At 45.2% G+C, this 20,191-nt stretch overlaps 1 protein-coding gene across 2 annotated transcripts in view; it reads left to right on the forward strand.

Moving 5' to 3' along the window:
- kiaa0930 (KIAA0930 ortholog) overlaps positions 1–20,191 on the forward strand; it is a 139,837-nt gene that overhangs the window by 113,735 nt on the left and 5,911 nt on the right. The window contains exons 7-10 of one of the 2 annotated variants that reach the window (XM_038780773.1): positions 7,361–7,555; positions 8,053–8,085; positions 13,942–14,116; positions 17,828–17,983. In XM_038780773.1, coding sequence (XP_038636701.1) covers positions 7,361–7,555; positions 8,053–8,085; positions 13,942–14,116; positions 17,828–17,983 — 559 coding nt within the window. The remainder of the gene's footprint in view (positions 1–7,360; positions 7,556–8,052; positions 8,086–13,941; positions 14,117–17,827; positions 17,984–20,191) is intronic. The other variant, XM_038780774.1, reaches the window with a different exon arrangement.

A 20,191-nucleotide genomic window follows, 5' to 3' on the forward strand; every position in this document is an offset into this window, starting at 1 on the left:
GAGAGAGAAGTATCTCGAACTGATATTGTTCGTGCGGACACTTGCCTTCGGCTCCTTATGTAATAACTTTACCCAGTTCACAAATCTTGGCCGTGATTCCTATTTTGTTTGCAAATATTAAACTTTTCGAGAGATAAACTTTTGATGATTGCCATTTCTCATCTCATCAATCTGTTTCAGTATATTTTTTCTTTCCTTTGCCCTTTCCCTTTCTGCACTGTTAACAGGCCCGGATTTAAAGCACTCATGTTTGGGGCAGTATGTCGTGAAGTCTGAGGACCACTAGCAACTCCCACAGGCCACGTGCAGCTTCTCTTGTTGCTGTGGCTTTGAATTAAGAACTGAGAGAAAGTGAGGTGAAGAGCCATTATGTTTTGCACAGGCAAGGTTGGGGGAAAGGGGCTAGATGTTGCATAAAGTAGTAAGAAGATGATACCAGTTTTGAATGCCTGAAAATTGCAGGAATATGGAAACATTAAAAAGGTAGCGGGTTCAACAGTTTTACGGTCTTTGAAATTTAGGATGCTGAGGAATCCTAATTTCAATGTAATACGGATGTCGCGAGGCAGAAGAGTCTTGAAGTGTATTTGGAGCTTCAAAGATAGACAATATATCAAACTATTTATCTGTCAAACTTTGGAGGAACAATGTTAACTATCCATATTAAAGGGCAGCATGGTGGCACAGTGGGTTAGCCCTGCTGCCTCACGGCGCCGAGGTCCCAGGTTCGATCCCGGCTCTGGGTCACCGTCTGTGTGGAGTTTGCACATTCTCCCCGTGTTTGCCTGGGTTTCGCCCCCACAAGCCAAAGATGTGCAGGCTAGGTGGATTGGCCATGCTAAATTGCCCCATAATTGGAAAAAATGAAATGTGTACTCTAAATTTTTTTTTTAAACTATCCATATTAATAAAGTAGAAAAAGACAAAGAAACATTCAAATTCGAGAGTGATTAGTGGATGGTGGTGATCAAGGCATATTTTACTTCTTGTCTGCATGCCTAGGAGTTTGAGACAGGTGTGCAGAACCATGGTCAGTTCCCACCTGGAGGACTCTGGGAGTAAATATCGGCCTTGGTAAGGGTACAATCTTTTCATATTCACCAGAACAATATCAGTTTAAAGGGTTTAATTATGAAGGCAAGTTGCATAACCTTGAAGTGTATTCCCTTACATTTTAGAAGATGATCTAGCCAAAATACTCAAAACATTTGGTACAGAAACGCTGTGGAACAATGGTACAGTTAGAGCCACACCACTTTGGAGTGAAATCGAGACGTATTTTTTCCACACAAAATTAATGGATATTTAAAACCCAAAGGCTGTGGATGCTGAAATTTTCAAAATTGAAATCATTTAATTCTTTGTTTGGTAAGAATACCTAAGGATATGTGTCAGTGAGAAAAAAGGATTCCAGGAAGGGGATAAATCAAACATGGTTAACCAAGGAAGCGAAGGATAAAGTTAAACTGAAAGCAAAAAACATACTGGGCGCGATTCTCCGTTCCCCACGCCGGGTAGGAGAATCGCGGGAGGGCTGGGCGACTCACGACACGCCGCCCTGGCAACCCCTGCGATTCTCCCACCCCCCGCGATTCTCCCACCACCCTGCTCGGAGAATCGCCGCTCGCCGTTTTTCACGGCAACCGGCGATTCTCCGGCCCTGTTGGGCCGAGCGGCCTGACGTTCCCGACCTGTTCACGCCGGTGGCAACCACACCTGGTCGCTGCCGTCGTGAACATGGCGCCAAAGCTTCGTTTGTGGCTTGTGGGGGCGGAGAGGGGAGTGAGCACCACGGCCGTGCTCGGGAGGGGACGGGCCGCGATCGGTGCCCACCGATCGTCGGGCCGGCGTCTCCAAGGGACTCTTTCCCCCTCCGCCGCCCCGCAAGATCAAGCCGCCACGTCTTGCGGGCCAACGGAAGGGAAGACTGCAACCGCGCAGGCGCGGGTTGGAGCCGGCCAACCTGCGCATGTGCTGCTGACGTCACTTAGGCGCCGCCGTCGCGTCATTCTCGGCATGCCACCTTGACACAAGCATCAAGGCCCGGCGGCCAAGATTTACGGAACGCCGCTCCTAGCCTCCTGGGGGTGGGGGGTGAATAGGGTGTGAGGAGCGGCCTCTGAGGCCGTCGTGAAACTCGGCCGAATTCACGACGGCCTTCCCGATGCCGCGCGGGAGCGGAGAATCGCGCCCTCCATGTGGCAAAAGTGAGTGGTAAACCAGAGGATTGGGAAAGTTTTAAACACCAACAAAACATGACCAAAAAAAAAATGTGGGAGAAGATAAACTGGGGGTAAACTATCAAATAATATAAAAACAGACAGTGAGAACTTCTTTAAATATATAAAAAGTAAGCGAGAGGCATAGTAAACATAGGCCCCTTAGAGAATGAGACTACAGAAATAATAATTGGGAACCAGGAAATGGCAGTGGAGTTAAATAAATTATTTGCGTCAGTCTTCACGGTTGAAGACAGTAATAGAATTCCAAAAATACTAAGTAATCAAGAGGCAAAAGGGAGAGGAAATAAATACAGTAACTATCACTAGAGAAAAAGCACTAGGAAAACTAATCGGGCCAAAGTCCGATATGTCCCCAGGACATGATGGGTTGCATTGTAGGATATTAAAGGAAGTAGCTACAGAGATAGTGGATGGTAGTGATTGGGAGTGATCTTTCAAAAATCCTTAAATTCTGGAAAAGTCCCAGTGTATTGGAAAACTGCCAATTCAGAAAAGGGAGGGAGAAAAAAAAAGGTAACCGTAGGCCAGTTAGCTTAACTTTTGTAATTGGGAAAATGTTAGAGTCCATTTATAAAAGATGTAATAGCGGAGCATTTAGACATACATAATATAATCAAGCAGAGTCAGCATGGCTTCATGAAGGGGAAATCATACCTGAAAAATTTATTAGAATTATTTGAGGTGGTAACAAGCAGGATAGATAAAGGGGAATCAGTAGATTTGATATACTAGGGTTTCCAAAAAGTGATTAATAAGGTTTTGTACAAAAGGCTACTTAATTCGGTAACTTCCCGTGGTGTTGGAGTAGTATATTAGCATGGATAGAGGATTGGCTAATGAATAGAAGACAGAGAACTGGGCTAAGAGGGGCATTTTCAGGATGACAGTCTGTAATTTGTGGAGTGCCACAGGCATTAGTGCTGGGGCCACAATTATTTACAATACATATTAATGGCTTGGACGAGGGAATTGAATGTACCATGATCAAGTTTGTGGGTGGCACAAAAATAGATGGGAAGGTAAGTTTCAGAATGACCCAGAGTCTACAGAGGCACATATATAGGTTAAGCGGGTGGGCAAAAACTTGGCAGAAGGAATACAATGTCGGAAAATGTGAAGTTATGCACTTAGGTATGAAGATTAAAGGAGCTGAATACTATTTAAATGGAGAAAGACTGCAGAAATCTGCAGCATAAAAGGATTTGTGGGTCCTCATGCATAAACCACAAAAAGCTTGCATGCAAATTCAGCAGGTAATTGGAAAGGCAAATGAAATGTTGGCCTTTATTTCAAGGGAATGAAATATAAAAATACAGAAGCCCTGCTAAAACTATATAAGACACTGGTTAGATCACACCTGGAATACTGTGAACAATTTTTGGTCCCCTTATCTAAGGAAAGATATACTGACATTGGAGGCAGAAGGTTCACTCAGTTGATCCCGGGTATGGGAGGATTTCCTTATGAGAAGAGGTTGAGTAGATTGAGCCTGTACTCATTGAGGTTTAGAAGAATGAGAGGCAACCATTATTGTGGCATATTGGATTATCAGGGGGCTGGCTTGACAGTGTAGATGTGGAGAGGTTGTTTCCTATTGCGGGAGATTCTAGGACCAGAGGGCATAATCTCAGACTTAAGACCAAGATGAGGAGGAATATCTTCTCTCATAGGGTAGTGAATCTGTGGAATTCTTTACCACAGAGGGTGGGTTGTTAAGTATGTTCAAGGCTAGAGAGGGATAGGTTTAGGTATTTGGGGATTCAGGTAGTGAGGGAATGGATCGGGCTCCATAAGTGTAACTTAACGAAGCTGGTGGAGGAGGCTAGGGGGAATCTTAAAAGGTGGGATACACTGAACTTAACACTAGCGGGGAGGGTCCAAATGGCGAAAATAAATATTCTGTCGAGGTTCCTGTTTATCTTTCAAGTTCTCCCAATCTTTATACCAAAGGCCTTTTTTCGGAATGTGGACGATATCATTTCTGACTTTATATGGGCGGGGAAAGTGCCAAGTGTGGGGAGGACTCTGTTACAGAGGCAGCAGGGGGGGTTGGCGTTGCTGAATTTACTTCAGTATTATTGGGCGGCGAATGTGGACAAGGTGCGGCAGTGGTCAGAAGGAGAAGGGGTAGAGTGGGTTACGATGGAGGAGGAACCTTGTAAGGGGTCTAGTTTGAGCGCTCTGGTGACGGCAGCATTGCCAATGGCTCCGAGTAGGTATTCAGGGAGCCCAGTGGTGCAGTCCACAGTGAAGATATGGAATCAATTGAGGAGGCATTATAGGGTGGAAGGGATGTCGGTGCTAACGCCAGTGTGCGAGAATCATGAGTTTGAGCCAGGGGGGATAGATAGCGTATAATGGAGGTGGAGGGAAGTGGGGCTGGTCAAGGTGAGGGATCTGTATTTGGAGGAAGGGCTCGCCAGTCAGGAGGAGCTATGGGAGAGGATAGAGCTGCCGAGGGGTAGTGAGCTCAGCTATCTGCAGGTTAGGGACTTTGCACGAAAGGTCTGGAAGGGGTTCCCTAGATTGCTGGGATATACCCTGCTGGAACGACTGCTGCTTCCGGATGTGGAAGGGGAGGGAAAAATTGGGGATATATATATAGGTGGCTGGGGGAGCAGGGAGGTGAGCGGGTGGTGAAGATCAAGGAGAAATGGGAAGAAGGTTGGGATGGGAGATCAATGGGGAGCATGGAGTGAGGCACTACGTAGGGTAAACGGGACTACTTCTTGTGCAAGGATGAGCCTGATACATTTTAAGGTGGTGCACAGGGTGCATATGACTCGTGCGAGAATGAGTGGGTTCTTTCAGGGGGTAGCAGATGAGTGTGAGAGGTGGGGGCGAATTACACACATGTTTTGGAATTTCAAAAAATTGGGAAGATTGGGATGGGAGTGTTCACGGCCTTAGCCAGGATAGTGGAGAAGAAGGTGGACTCGGACCCTTTGTGGTGATATTTAGGGTTTCAAAGAAGCCGGAGGTCATAGAGAGGAGGAAGGCCGATGTCGTGGCCTTCGCCTCTCTGATTGCATGCCGGCAAATTTTGCTGGAGTGCCGGTCGGCATCTCCACCGGGGGTAGTGTCTTAGTTGGGTGACCTGTACGACTTCCTGCGATGGGAGAAGATAAAGTAAGAGTTAAGGGGCTCTTCAGAGGGGTTTGAGGAAAGGTGGAGGATGTTTGTGACCGTGTTAGAGGGGCTGTTCATCGTGGGCGAGGAAGGGGGTGAAAAAGAGGAAAAATCTGTACAGGCTGTATGGTTGATTGTTGGTAGCATGTTTCCCGGGGTGTTTGTTCACTATAACTTGTTCTGATACATGTTTGTAATAAAATACATTTTTAAAAAAACATATGTTCAAGGCTGAAATAGGCAGATTTTTAAGGGAATCGAGAATTATGGGAATAAGGCGGGAAAGTGGAGTTGAGGATTTCATATTAGATCAATCATGATCTCATTGAATGGTGGAGCAGACTTGATGGGCTGAATGGCTGACTTCTGCTCCTATGTCTTCTGGATACAGAACAAAGGTTAAATGCAGTTGAGATACAGATCAACCATGATCTAAATGAATGATGGAATGGTTTACTCGTGGTCCAATTGGGTGCACAATTCACATCTGGGATGGACTTAATTAATAACAATAATAATCTTTATTATTGTCACAAGTAGGCTAACATTAACACTGCAATGAAATTAACTGTTAAAATCCCCTAGGCGCCACATTCCAGCATCTGTTTGGGTACACAGAGGGAGAATTCAAAACGACCAATTCATCTAACAAGCATGTCTTTCGGGACTTGTGGGAGGAAACCGGAGCACCCGGAGGAAATGTTCATGTTTTCAAGTCGATGTCAGAAAAATTGAAATTTTTCACTGCAAAACTGAAGGCCCAGAGGCCAAGATTTAAACAAATCAGCATCGCACTGTGTACTGAGGAAGTGTGATCGAAAGCAAGTTTGTAAAGCAACTTGCTGAATGCAGAGCAAAATGATCAGCAAGAATGGAACAGAAGTAGTAGATAAACAAAGGCAGTTTTTTTGGAACGATAGATTAGGAAAGACTGTCCCCTGGGGGATGTATGTTGAATAAACCATCAGCCACAGTATGTGCAGTGAATTGAGCGGAAACTATGTGGCCACGAACATAGCTTTGGCAAAAGATGCTGGAAATGCGCAGCAGAGTCATCAACATCAGATCAATAATTCTCTTTCTTCCAAGAGTGCCTTGCATCAGAGGCTGCATGCCAAACTGGTTGCTCTCTCAAGCACTTACTGGTGCCCTAATGAAAAATTACGTTACCAATGAAACTGTAGCTCTCAAAGCGGTTCTGCTAATGTAAGATGAGTAACAATCTCCCAGATGCACTTTTTGCACCAGCTTACAACTAACCCAGCAACTCTATGTTTAAATGTGTGTCAACCAGCAATTACATCGTTCAGCTGTTTGAATTCTTTTAATTAAAAGTGGCAGTTCTTCTCCGCTATTAGTAAATATTGTTCGGATTGCTGCAAAGCAATAAAGGGTACATCGGCACCTTGTTCAGATTCATGGAATTTTCTGCAGGTCTTCTACAATTGCTGCTCTGCCTTTCACTGCTTTGTGTAAGTGGTGGAGGTGCCCGTTCACGTTAGAGATCGACTGGCATGGGTGGAAAATATGCTAGCTTCCTTTTTTTTTCTTCCTCTCTTTCCTGTAACTTCCCGTCTCCTCTACTACGGTTTATAAAATCTTTAAAGTCATATTGTCTGCCTCAATGGGTATTGCAAAAGGTGTGAGCTCTCAATCCTCCAGCCCCAGGGTTGATCCCCCTAATCTCTGTTGAGCGAGCTGATCTTAGCCAAGACAGCAGTGGTGGCACACAACTGGCATGTGCCCAGAATAGAGAAAGAGAAATCAGTGCTGGTTCCTAGAAACAGTTTCTGTCCAATGATCCCCCAATGGACATTGTATTGATGCCAAATATGACGGGAACCACGGCTGAGATAGCCAAACAGTAGAGTAACTTGCCAGTCCTAACTGTTTAGACTTACACAGGAAAGGAAGGCAACTGGTCGGCTACCAGCCTTGAGAGAGGCTCAAAAAGCATTTACTACAGCCTTATGCTTTCATTCTTTCAGGTGAGTGTTGCTGCTAAGATGGCCCAGAAGATGTCTTTTGGCTTCTATAAATATAACAACATGGAATTTGTCCGGATGAAAGGCCCCCAGGGGAAAGGGCACGCTGAGATGGCTGTGAGTCGTGTTGCAACAGGAGACACGTCACCCTATGGGACGGAGGAGGGTTCTGAGCCAGACTCACCTCTGCATGAACAAGTAAGTAGAGGGAACTGTAGAGGCTCGACTCTTCCTGGCATCGGCTCCCCTCGGTCAACGTTCGTGCATTCTACTGAATTTAAGTTGATTATTTATGTTGACATTTTCTTTGTTCCTGCCCACTATTTGGAAATCTAATGATCATGTAGTACTTCTAACTATGTTACAGTCCTTTAGACTGGTGAGGATGAATGGCCATTTGGTTGAGATGGGAGGGGGGGGGGGGGGGGGGGGGGACATCTGGGCACCACATCTGGACACCTGGGGAGCAGGGTGGACCTTCGCAAGTACAAATTATTCGTAGAAATGTGAGAGTGCTTTCCCAAGAACACCACGTTTTATCCCCTTCTCGTTTTTAGCTATGTCATGGCAATGTATCTAGTTGAAAGTAAATGTCCATGCTTTGCCAAAGAGCCCCTTTGGCAGTAGTCCTGAAGTATGTTCTGCCATGATGCGACATGGTCTAACTTGTAACATTGCAATTTCTCACCACCCAGGGGGATGCGTCTCCTTCCTGCAGTGCATTCTGGGTAGGTTAACATTACCCCCACAAGCCTGTGTTGTGTTTGCTGTGTTGTGTGCCTTCCTCATATATATATATATATATATATATATATATATATATCTTTATATTATATATGATATATAACATATATTTTACATATATATTATATATACAATACCTTAAATATTTGTAATTGGAAAGATCATGTAATCTTGTGACTAGATCTAGAGTCCTGCATGCGTAGATGGATATTTGTGTTAACATTGTTTAAAATCTAGTGTACAGCTCCCAGTAGTGTGAAAGCTATCCTGTAAAATTAAGGCCAGGTTGCCAGTTAATAAAGATTATTATATCTTAGCCAAGGTTCACAGGCCAGAGGTGTCAATTTGTTGAAGGAATGCCTGATTGCTCTCCGCCACCCAACACTGTGACTGTCTATATGCTGTTGCTGGCTTTTACAACCCCTCCTTTTCCCACTGACCTGAGCATTATTACTCAGCTTCTTGTGATGCTGGCAGAACAGAGTTTTCTCAATTCAGCCTGTCTCTGAAAGCAACCGGTGAATAGAATATGGCTACATCTCTGAAATAAATCAGACCTGTTTCAGTGAATTCAAAAGGCTTTCAGTTTTTGTCTAAATAAAACCTGGAGCGGGATTCTCCGGCCCCCCCGCCGGGTCGGAGAATCGCTGGGGGCCGGCGTCAATCCTGCCCCCGGCGTGTCCCGAATTCTCCGGCACCAGAGATTCGGCGGGGGCGGGAATCGCTCCGCTCCAGTTGGCGGGCCCCCCCGGCAATTCTCTGGCCCGCGGTGGGCCGGAGTCCCGCCGCTGTCAAGCCTCTCTCGCCGGCGTTGATCAAACCACCTACCTTACCGGCGGGAGCAGGGGGCGCGGGCTCCGGGGTCCTGGGAGGGACACGGGGCGATCTGGCCCTGGGGGGTACCCCCACGGTGGCCTTGCCCACGATCAGGGCACACCGATCGGCGGGCAGGCCTGTGCCGTGGGGGCACTCTTTTCCTTCCTCCTTTGCCATAGTCTTCACCATGGCGGAGGCGGAAGTGACCCCCACCCCTGTGCATGCGCGGGGATGATGTCACCAGCCGCTGATGCTCCAGCGCATGCGCGGACTTCCGCCGGCGGCAAAGGCCTTCCACACCAGCCGGCGGAGCGCCAACCACTCCGCCGCGGGCCTAGCCCCTCAATGTTAGGGCTTGGCCCCTAAAGGTGCAGAGACTTCCGCACCTTTGAGGCGGCCCGACGCCGGAGTGGTTCACGCCACTCCATCACGCCGGGACCCCCCGCCCCGCCGGGTAGGGGAGAATCCCGGCCCTGGTCTTGGTTGGCGTCATTAGGCATGCCATGTCGGGCAAGATTTCCTTTTGATTCGTGAACATGTTGCATTTGATTTTAAAAAAGTTCCCCCTATCTATTTTTAATACTGTGTAGCAATCAGTAATTATACAACTAAACACCTGGCCTTCCAAGAACCTTGAAACAGTATCAGGCTTAACTTGAGCATCAGACACCAAGAGCGGAAACTGAGGCAGTCAGTGAAATCAAATGGATATGACGAATGCTCAAAACTCAGTTTTAACCCTAACCCTTGTTTTCATCAGACAATAATCTATTGAGCTGTGATCATTATTTTCACAATGGAATAAATATGTTATTGGTATATAGATATAAATTAATTAAACTGACAGCTTGTTAATGTTGATTGCCACTGAATAATGGCTAGTTTTTTGGGGAGCTCCTTTAGGTGGTATGTTGAATTTGCCCAAACACATTTCATAGCGAATACTTCTAGAGAAAACTGATTTCCATCCTGCTGGCCTAGTCTGGATCTGAATCCATTTTATTTCAAATTGTTTTGTGCAATACAAAGATATTATTAATGAGAGAAAGGGCCATCAATTGTGTCGATAGGTTTTCTAAAGTGGGTGCAGGTTTTGAATAATTCAGTATGATAATTACACATGTTTTTTATCCTTCCCTTCTCACTCACTCACTGCCTCCCTCTGTCGCCTTGCAGGTCTCCACTCTCAGCCCATTTCTCTTTTTCCCCCCCTCAAACACTCTCCCCTCCCCATCTCCCTCACGATCTCTCTTTCGGCTCACTCACTGCCTGTCTCTCCCGCACCTCTGAAAAAACAAGCGATAAAGGTCATTATTTTTGCTGCAAGGCTGGAATTCTGTATTGCATTGTAATGAACTGTGCCTAGACGTCTGAGATCAAGCCTGCAGTATAAGCAAGCAGAGTGTAAAGATCTGACAAATGCTGCTTTCAGTTAATTAAAGAGTTCAAGCAAGGCTGTGGTTTGTTTGCAGTCTGTGTGGAGGCAGAAACAGCAGGTGCAAGGTTTTTGTGGGCTATGTGGAGCCAGAATAATTCCATTTCTGTTTGCTTTAGATTCTGGTAAAATCCATTGTGTGGACTGTGTTGTACAACCACTCGGCACAAGACATTTTTATCAGATTTTTCCTGAAGGAAGCCACCTACTGGATATCGATCCATGCAGTGAATATTAACTCTGACTGCTCAAGATCTTCCCTTTTCTAAATATTGATATATTTTAAGTTTATTTTCTAATGAGTACATTTAGTGTTTTGAAGGTGAATCTATTCCCCTTCTATTGAAAAGCAGCTTCTGAAGTAATTGAGATGATCTAACTGCAGTTCCTCATGGGCCCTGCGCAGTATGTTAATCAGTCTTTCAAGCCGCTGTCGTGGGCCATTGAGAGCAAACAAATGAGTCAGCTTCCATTGGTGAACAAGCTGAATCTGACTGCATTGAAGCTACTTTGCTCCAAAGTTCTGGGTTTAATGAAGGAACATAGTGAAGACCATGTTATATTCCTTGTCTTTTCCTCCAAGATAGCCAGATAAGTGTTGACAAAGAATATAAAAATAAGAAGTTTGAATCAAAGCAAATTTATTTTACACTACTAAACTAAATGGCGTTCACACACTTTAATGATTTACAGATACTAAACTAATGATACTGAAACTGTACTACAACAATCAATATTCTGTCTAACTATTAAACTGCACTATTACTTGACCTCCTGCTACCTCTCTACATTCTATTCTCACTCTGCTCTCATCATGTTCTCTTCAGCTTCTCCCACAGTTCCTAGAGATGCTGCCTTATATGCAACAACTTAGTAATGCCATCTAGTGTTTGATTTACACACAGTTTCCAATGTTAACCCTTTATTACACTGGTACTGTGCATATCTTTATAGGCCAAATATAACTGATTCTCCCCCCCCCCCCCCCCCCCCCCCCCCCCCAGTAGTTTTCTCCCCAAGACTATCTCTCTGGCACCACATCTTGCCTGATATAAGATTCTGAAGGACAGACATGTTCCTGTGAAAGTGAGGGATAGAAATGGCAAGATTAGGGAACCATGGATGACGGGGGAAATTATGAGACTAGCTAAGATGAAAAAGAAAGCATACATAAGATCGAGGCAACTCAAAACTGATGAAGCTTTGGAGGAATATTGGGAAAGTAGGACGAATCTCAAACGCGCAATAAAGAGAGCTAAAAGGGGTCGAAATATCTTTGGCTAACGTGGTTAAGGAAAATTGTATGTAAGGAGCAAGAGGGTAACGAGAGAAAGAATTGGCCCACAAAAGAGGGAATTTATGCGAGGAAATGGCTGAGATTCTTAATGAGTACTTTGCATCGGTATTCACAAAGGAAAAGGACAAGACAGATGTTGAGGCTAGGGATGGATGTTTAAATACTCTAGGTCAAGTTGTCATACGGAAGGGGGATGTATTGGGTATTCTAAAAGACATTAAGGTGGACAAGTCCCCAGGACCGGATGGGATCTATCCCAGGTTACTGAGGGAAGTGAGGGTCGAAATAGCTGGGGCCTTAACATATATCTTTGCAGCATCCTTGAGCATGGGTGAGGTCCCAGAGGACTGGAGAATTGCTAATGTTGTCCCTTTGTTTAAGAAGGGTAGCAGGGATAATTCAGGGAATTATAGACCTGTGAGCTTGACGTCAGTGGTAGGCAAACTGTTGGAGAAGATACTGAGGGATAGCATCTATTCACATCTGGAAGAAAATAGGCTTATCAGTGATAGGCAGCATGGTTTTGTGCAGGGAAGGTCATGTCTTACAAACCTAATAGAATTCTTTGAGGAAGTGACAACGTTAATTGATGAGTGAAGGGCTGTAGATGTCGTATACATGGACTTTAGTAAGGCGTTTGATAAGGTTTCCAATGGCAGGTTGATGGAAAAAGTGAAGTCATATGGGGTTCAGGTTGTACTAGCTAGATGGATAAAGAACTGGCTGGGCAACAGGAGACAGAGAGTAGTAGTGGAAGGGAGTGTCTCAAAATGGAGAAGGGTCACTAGTGGTGTTCCACAGGGATCCGTGCTCGGACCACTGTTTGTGATCTACATAAATGACCTGGAGGAAGATATAGGCGGTCTGATTAGCAAGTTTGCAGATGATACTAAGATTGGTGGAGTTGCAGATAGCGAGGAGGACTGTCAGAGAATACAACAAAATATAGATAGATTGGAGAGTTGGGCAGAGAAATGGCAGATGGAGTTCAATCCAGGCAAATGCGAGGTGATGCATTTTGGAAGATCAAATTCAATATGGTCAATGGAAGGGTCCTGGGGAAAATTGATGTACAGAGAGATCTGGGAGTTCAGGTCCATTGTACCCTGAAGGTGGCAACGCAGGTCAATAGAGTGGTCAAGAAGGCATACAGCATGCTTGCCTTCATCGGATGGGGTATTGAGTACAAGAGTCGGCAGGTCATGTTACAGTTATATAGGACTTTGGTTAGGCCACATTTGGAATACCGCGTGCAGTTCTGGTCGCCACATTACCAGAAGGATGTGGATGCTTTGGAGAGGATGCAGAGGAGGTTCACCAGGATGTTGCCTGGTATGGAGGGTGCTAGCTATGAAGAAAGGTTGAGTAGATTAGGATTGTTTTTGTTGGAAAGACAGAGGTTGAGGGGGGACCTGATTGAGGTCTACAAAATTATGAGAGGTGTGGATAGCGACAAGCTTTTTCCAAGAGTGGGGGTGTCAGTTACAAGGGGTCACGATTTCAAGGTGAGAGGGGGAAAGTTTAAGGGAGATGTGCGTGGAAAGTTTTTTACGCAGAGGGTGGTGGGTGCCTGGAACACTTTACCAGCGGAGGTGGTAGAGGCGGGCAGGATAGCATCATTTAAGATGCATCTAGACAGGTATATGAATGGGCGGGAACAGCGGGAAAATAGGTGACAGATTTAGATAAAGGATCTGGATCGGCGCAGGCTGGGAGGGCCGAAGGGCCTGTTCCTGTGCTGTAATTTTCTTTGTTCTTTGTTCTTTGATATATTTAGTTAGGGTTGAGGCAGAAAAATTGTCTGATCATGCTACTGGAGTTATGGTAGAGCTCCAAATAGTGAAAGAGAGAGAGTTGGAGTTGCAAATATGGAGGGAAATTAGAGATGTGCAAGATCTAAATGATGATATTGGGACACTTGTCCTAATCAATAATTGGCCGTTAATGTTAGAGTATAGGGTGAGGGTAGTTTTTCCTTAAAATATGCATCAGCTTTGCCTCAATAAGTCCTTGTGATAAGACATAGGATGCTCCGATAAGCCTCTGCAAATCTATCAAGAAATCTAACGTCCCTCCAGACCATCTCAGTGACCAGTTTAAATTGATCAGCCGTCATCACCAATGCCCAACAAGCATTAAATATTGTCATCCTTCCAGTGGGACTAGTCCCAGTGTTGTCATTGTATCATATGAATTCCAATTTTCACACATTTAGAAAACGAATCCAGTATAATTTAGGCATGTTTGGACAATAATGCTTGGAACTTAGATCTTTTTTTGGGACAATTTTAGGTAACTTCCTTCAGCACGCCACCAACTCCCGAGCGCAACAATCGTCCGTCCTTTTTCTCTCCTTCATTACGCAGAAAAACACCCAAAAATCGGATGGCAGAAATGAAGAAGTCTCATTCGGCCAATGACAGTGAGGAATTCTTCAGGCATGGCTCAGACAGCGCGGACTCCGAAGGTGCATCTTCAGTTTCGTTTTGTACGGTTCCTAACTAGTTTCTTGTGCTTGCCTTTATAATGATGCATCTTTTTGTGGATTGGTCCTTTGTTTTGTCCAGGGTGGGGGACTTCAATGTCCAACACCAAGAATGGTTAAATATGTCCATATATCTGCTGGCCAACTCCAGAAAGATATATCTGCCAGACAGGACCTTTGGAAGGTAGTGTTTTTCTCATTCTGGCTCAACCTATTGCCCATCCCTAATTGCCCTTGAGAAGGTGGTGGTGAGCTACATTCTTGAACAGCTTTTGATTTCCTAAGCATTCTCCCATTTGGAAAATAGTCTGTGCCTCAATTCTTCCTTCTAAAATGCATAACTTCAGAATTTTCTACATTGCATTCCATCTGCCATTTATTTGCCCATTCTCCTAGCCTGTTCAAGTCCTTCTGCAGCCCCCCGCTACCTCAGTACTACTTGTATCTTTGTAGCATGCCACAACCAACACCAGACATATCTAAAAATGAGGTGCCAACTCAGCAAAGCTACAACATAGGGCTCACAAATGGAAGCGAAATGCTGCACCGGGATAAACAATCCCACAGCCAATAGATCAGGTCATAACTCTGCAATCCTGTGATACACAGTTATGAATGATAGTGGACAATTAAGCAACTGATTAGATAGGGAGGCTCCACGAACAACTCCATCCTTAATGTTGCTGTGTATCAGGCTGAAACGGTTTCAATCATATTTAGCTAAAAGTGCAGAGCCATTGATCCATCTAGGCCTCCTCCTGAGGTCCCCAGTATTAAAAAATGACAGTTTTCAGCAAATGTGATTCACTCCATGTGATATCAGGAAAGCAAATGTGATTCACTCCATGTGATATCAGGAAATGACTGAGTGCATTGGACACTACAAAAGATATAGGGCATGATCAATTGGCCATGCTGCGCTCGAAAAGCAGTGCAACATGACAGATAGAAGCCGGGAGACCCCACTCCCGGTATCTACCCAGCTCGTAACGTCTCACGAGATCTAATGCAACCATGTGAGACGTTGCAATGTAAATCCTGCCCGTTGTGGCAGGATCATTATTTGGCAAATCTGCATATTAAAGCGAGACAGTCAGTCTCACTGTAATACGCAGTTTCCTGAGGCACCCTGGGATCTATCCCCATCGCCTTGGAGACCACAAACGGGGACCAGACAGAACAGCACTCGTGGAGGTGTCGCAGGGAATCGGAGACCCCCAGCCGCAGGGTGCACCCTGGCAGTGCCACCTGGGTGTCAGATGGCGGTGCCCAGGTGACACTGCCAGTTAGCAGGGGTACTACCAGGTTCCAGATTGCCACTGTCAAGGTGCTAAGCTGGCATTTTACACATGGTGGAAATTGGGCCCGTGCTGCTCTGAACGGGTGTTGAGGTGTATGGGAGGTGTCGGGGTCGGGTCTGGGGGACCCCCTCATAGTGAGTTGGGGCTTGGGGGGGGATCGGGAGTCGCACAGCAGAATCCAGAGATCAGGGTGCCATTTTTTAATTTACGACATTCACGTGACACTGAGGAGTTCCGGCAAGCGGAGCTCCTCAGTGTAGGAAACGGGTCTATGAATGGTGTTGGCTGTGCAGTCCCCGCTGAGGCCCCCTATCTAACCCGAGTGCCGTTCAGTAGCGTTGTGTTTCTCGCCGTTGAGCACACCGGAAAACACTTGGATAAACGCGCTTGCTATGGGACTTTGTTCCGATATAGTTAAATCACACCCATCGGCTCTGTCAAACCCCTTTGTAGTGCTGAAGACGTGCTCCAGAATTAGCTTCGCCACTGGCTATGTTGTTTTGGTGCATTTGCAATGCTGACATCCATCCAAAAAATATGGAAAATTGCTTAGGTATATCCTGTCCACAAAAAGCGAGACAAACCCAATCCAGCCAATTATCTCCTCATCAGTTCACTGTCAGTCATCAGCAAAGTGATGGAATTTGTCGTTGACATTGCTGTCAAATGGCACTTACTCAGCAATAACCTGCTCAATATGCTCAAGTGGGTAGCATGGTGGTTAGCATAAATGCTTCACAGCTCCAGGGTTCCAGGTTCGATTCCCGGCTGGGTCTCTGTCTGTTCGGAGTCTGCACGTCCTCCCCCTGTGTGCGTGGGTTTCCTCCGGGTGCTCCGGTTTCCTCCCACAGTCCAAAGATGTGCGGGTTAGGTGGATTGGCCAGGCTAAATTGCCCTTAGTGTCCTAAAAAATAAGGTTAATGGGGGTTGTTGGGTTACTGGTATAGGGTGGATACGTGGGATTGAGTAGGGTGATCATTGCTCGGCACAACATCGAGGGCCGAAGGGCCTGTTCTGTGCTGTACTATTCTATAATAGTGCTCAGGTTGGATTCTGCCGGGGACACTCGGCTCCTGGACTCATTCTAGGCTTGACTCAAACTGAATTCCTGAGGTGAAATTGAGTGTCCTCTACATCGAGGCAGCATTTGATCAAGAGCAGCATCAAGGATCCCAGTAAAGTTGAAGCTAATTGCAACTGTGGAGAAATTGTCCAGTGGCTAGAGTCGTACCCAGCACAAATGGAGATGGTTGTGTCTTTTGAAGGCCAATCATCTCAGCCAACGGACGAGTTCCTTAGGATAGTGTCCTAGGCCTAACCATCTGCAGCTCCTTCACTAATGACCTTCCCTCCCTCATGTTGTCAGAGTTGGGGATACAGCCTTGGCTCTCACCTTTTCCTCATTTACAGACTTCCCCTTAGTGACATCGTTCAAAGCCATGTGTATACTGACAGCGCCCAGTACTAGTTTCTCCACCACCTCTTTTATTCTTTCACTGTTTCCGTGGCCATTGCATTTCTGATTGTGCACATAGTGTAGCTTCCTCCACCTAAACATTGAGAGATCCAAAATCACTGTTTCTAACCTTCAGCACAAAATTCATTACCTTGTTACCAACTCCATTCCCTTATGTGGCCACGGTCTTGGCTGAAGCGGACTGTTTGCAATCTTTGGAGCTCTGTTTGACCCTGATTTTGAGCTTCTGAATTTATATCTTTTCCATTACAAGACCGCCTACTGACACCATCTCAGTCTATCTGCTGCTGAAATCCTCATTTGTAGTAAGTTCATTGATCCAATGCTCTCCACACCACAGATCCTCACCACCACCAAAGTTCTGTTTCCATCTTACCCTGCGTTGTTACACTTGTCCATACCCATCTACGCTGGCCGGCATTGACTTCTAGCCTCAGAGTATCTCTCATTTAAAACTCTCACCTTTATGTTTCAAGGCCCTCTCTTGTAGAATAAGGGTATCTGGCATAGCAATGGTTAATGTAGGACAAAGAAACAGTTCCACCCCAGTGTGACATGAAAATATAATGTTGGTATCCAAGGCACACACCACACTTTAATGCCTTAAGTCCTCAGCAATCTATCATTGCTTTTGTAAGATTAATTTCTTAATGCTGCTAGCTAAAGATGCCTTGTAACATTGGAACAACATTATTAATAGCTTTCTCTTATCCTGGCATAATTGAAAGTCCATTCCACATGGCATTAAATACCATTGAAGTGATTACTCGAACATTTTTTTGAAAGCATTTTCTAAATTGCTGGAATTCATCATTCTTGTGTTTTTTTTTCCCCTCCTTCTTTATTGCATTTTGAAATACAATGTGATGTGGTACATTTTTTCATTTTGAAAATGAATCCAATGTCTCTTTGCAGACATGCACGGTGTATCCAACCTACGATCTCGGTCATTGTCCGGGACAGGGAGGTCCCTGGTTGGATCCTGGCTAAAGCTGAACAGAACTGAAGAAAATTTTCTACTCTATGCACACCTTACCTATGTTACATTACCAATGCATCGCATCACAACAGGTAAATCCTCTCAGAACTTCACTGTTATCTGGCAGTCTGCTCCACTAATGTCACAATGCAAAAGGAAATATGCCGATAATTTTGCGCCAGTGGATTGTTGCTAAGGAGGGATCAAAAGAAAAATGGACGGTAAACCTTTCTTCTTCCTTTTTAAATTAAAGTCTAAAGATTAATGCACGGATATCCTTTCACCCCAAACAAAAGCCGTGGTTTTGCTACTCCCTGACGACTACCTTGCCTAAGTATAGGACTGCGATGTGAAAGACATGGCTGCATAAAGTTTCGAGCTAGGACTTTTTAAAACAGCTATCAGTGCAGCTGTTAGGGGAATTCAAGGAACTTCTCAGCACATTCCCTGACTTAAAAATCTGGGCAGTAAATTACATTATTCTAACTGCAATCCTCTTTAGATTGTGTATTAATTCACATTTTTTCTCCCTTGAAGGTATGGATACCTGCAAATACAAGTACTTTAAATATCTAATTATTCAAGTCTGACCTATTAAATCACTCCAATCATATGATGCGAATTGATTATCTGTTTTTGAATGACATTTTGTGTTATTAATCGAAGTCTTTGCTAAAAGTGGGATTATTTCCTTTTAAAGGTTCAGATGTACGTAATCTCGAGAGTTTCTAAGTCTCGGAGAAGAGTAAATCCTGGAGGTGCTGAGAGGAAAGACAGATCAATGCTTTGGGAAGGGGCCCACTCAAAATGTTGCCCTCTCTTCACACATTCTGATTGATCTATCGAGTATCTTCTGTTTTAAGGTTTTATTTCCAGCACTTTCATTTTGTTCCTCTTTCGAAACATACAAACATGAGATGGCCGTTCGGTCCATCGAGGCTGCTCTGACATTCAATTAGATAATGGCTGATCATCTACCTCAATGCCACTTTCCCGCACTATCAACATATCCCTCGATGTCATTCGTCTCAATTGCTGTCTTGAAAATGCTCAACCATTGATCTTCCATGGTCCTCTGGGGTAGAGAATTTCAAAGATTCACCACCCTTTAAGTCAAGAAATTCCTCATCTCAGTCTTAAATGGTCTACCCCTTATCCTGAGATTTTGTCCCTAGGCTACATTCAAAGCTCTGTTGCACTCCCTCCATGGCAAGTATATCCTTCTTTGGATAAGGAGTCCCAAACTGTTTACACTACTCCAGGTGAGGCCTGGTGAAGGCTATATATAACTGCAGCAAGGCACCTTTACTTCTAAACTCAAACCCCCTCACAATAAAGGCCAACGTACCATTAAGGACAGCGAACATGCAGACTGGGACCCTGCTGTGAAGAAACAGTGCTCTCCATTGTGCTACCATGCCGCCCATGTCGGTGGGCATTCTTGATGACTGGCGGCTTATCTACCTCACATGAGCCTTGCACCTCTCCCACAAAATAGGGGCGAAATACGTGGGGTCGAGTTAACCGAGGCAGAACTCAAACTCTTTTTAAAGTGTGTAATTAATTATGTGTTTCTGCGGGGGGTGGGGGGGGGGGGGCACAGAGGTTAGCACTGCTGCCTCATGGCGCTGAGGTTCCGGGTCACTGTCCTTTTGGAGTTTGCACATTCTCCTCGTGTATGCCTGGGTCTTACCCCTATAACCCAAAGATGTGCAGGGTAGGTGGATTGACACGCTAAATTCCCCCTTATTTGGAAAAAAATGTTTTTTTTTAAATGCTGAATTTCTTATCAGGGAGGCATCAAACCTGCACGTTCTCCATCGGGGGTTGGAGCCCTTGAGCAGAAATTCCAAGAAATCGAAAGCATGGTCCAAGATTACAATGCTACCAGGTGCAGATTCGTCCTTAGCACAAAATAATAGTCAATTCTAGTATGGCATTGATGTGGAACCAGAAAGAAAAGTAAAATCCTCATTCCCTGGGTTATAAAGTCCTCCAAGTGTCCACATAACCCACCTCCTCACAGGCTTGAGGCCAACGCCCTATCCATAGGGTGGGTGGGCATTCTTGGTGACTGGGGGCTTATCGACCAGTGGGTTCAGATGACCATTAAAGACACCAGCCACAAACTAGTTCGCTGAGGCCAACTCGGCAAAATCCCCCAAAAAAGCCTTCGTAATGAACTCAGGGGAAATAATTTGGGGGTCCGTAAACATTCATTAACGTTTCCAGGCACCGCATCTCTAATGATCACATATCTGCTACCCGTCCTTCATGCAAGTTTCAACACTAAACGGGAC

The sequence above is a fragment of the Scyliorhinus canicula genome, chromosome 20, assembly GCF_902713615.1.
Source record: "Scyliorhinus canicula chromosome 20, sScyCan1.1, whole genome shotgun sequence".
In the NCBI taxonomy this organism is placed as follows: Eukaryota; Metazoa; Chordata; class Chondrichthyes; order Carcharhiniformes; family Scyliorhinidae; genus Scyliorhinus; species Scyliorhinus canicula.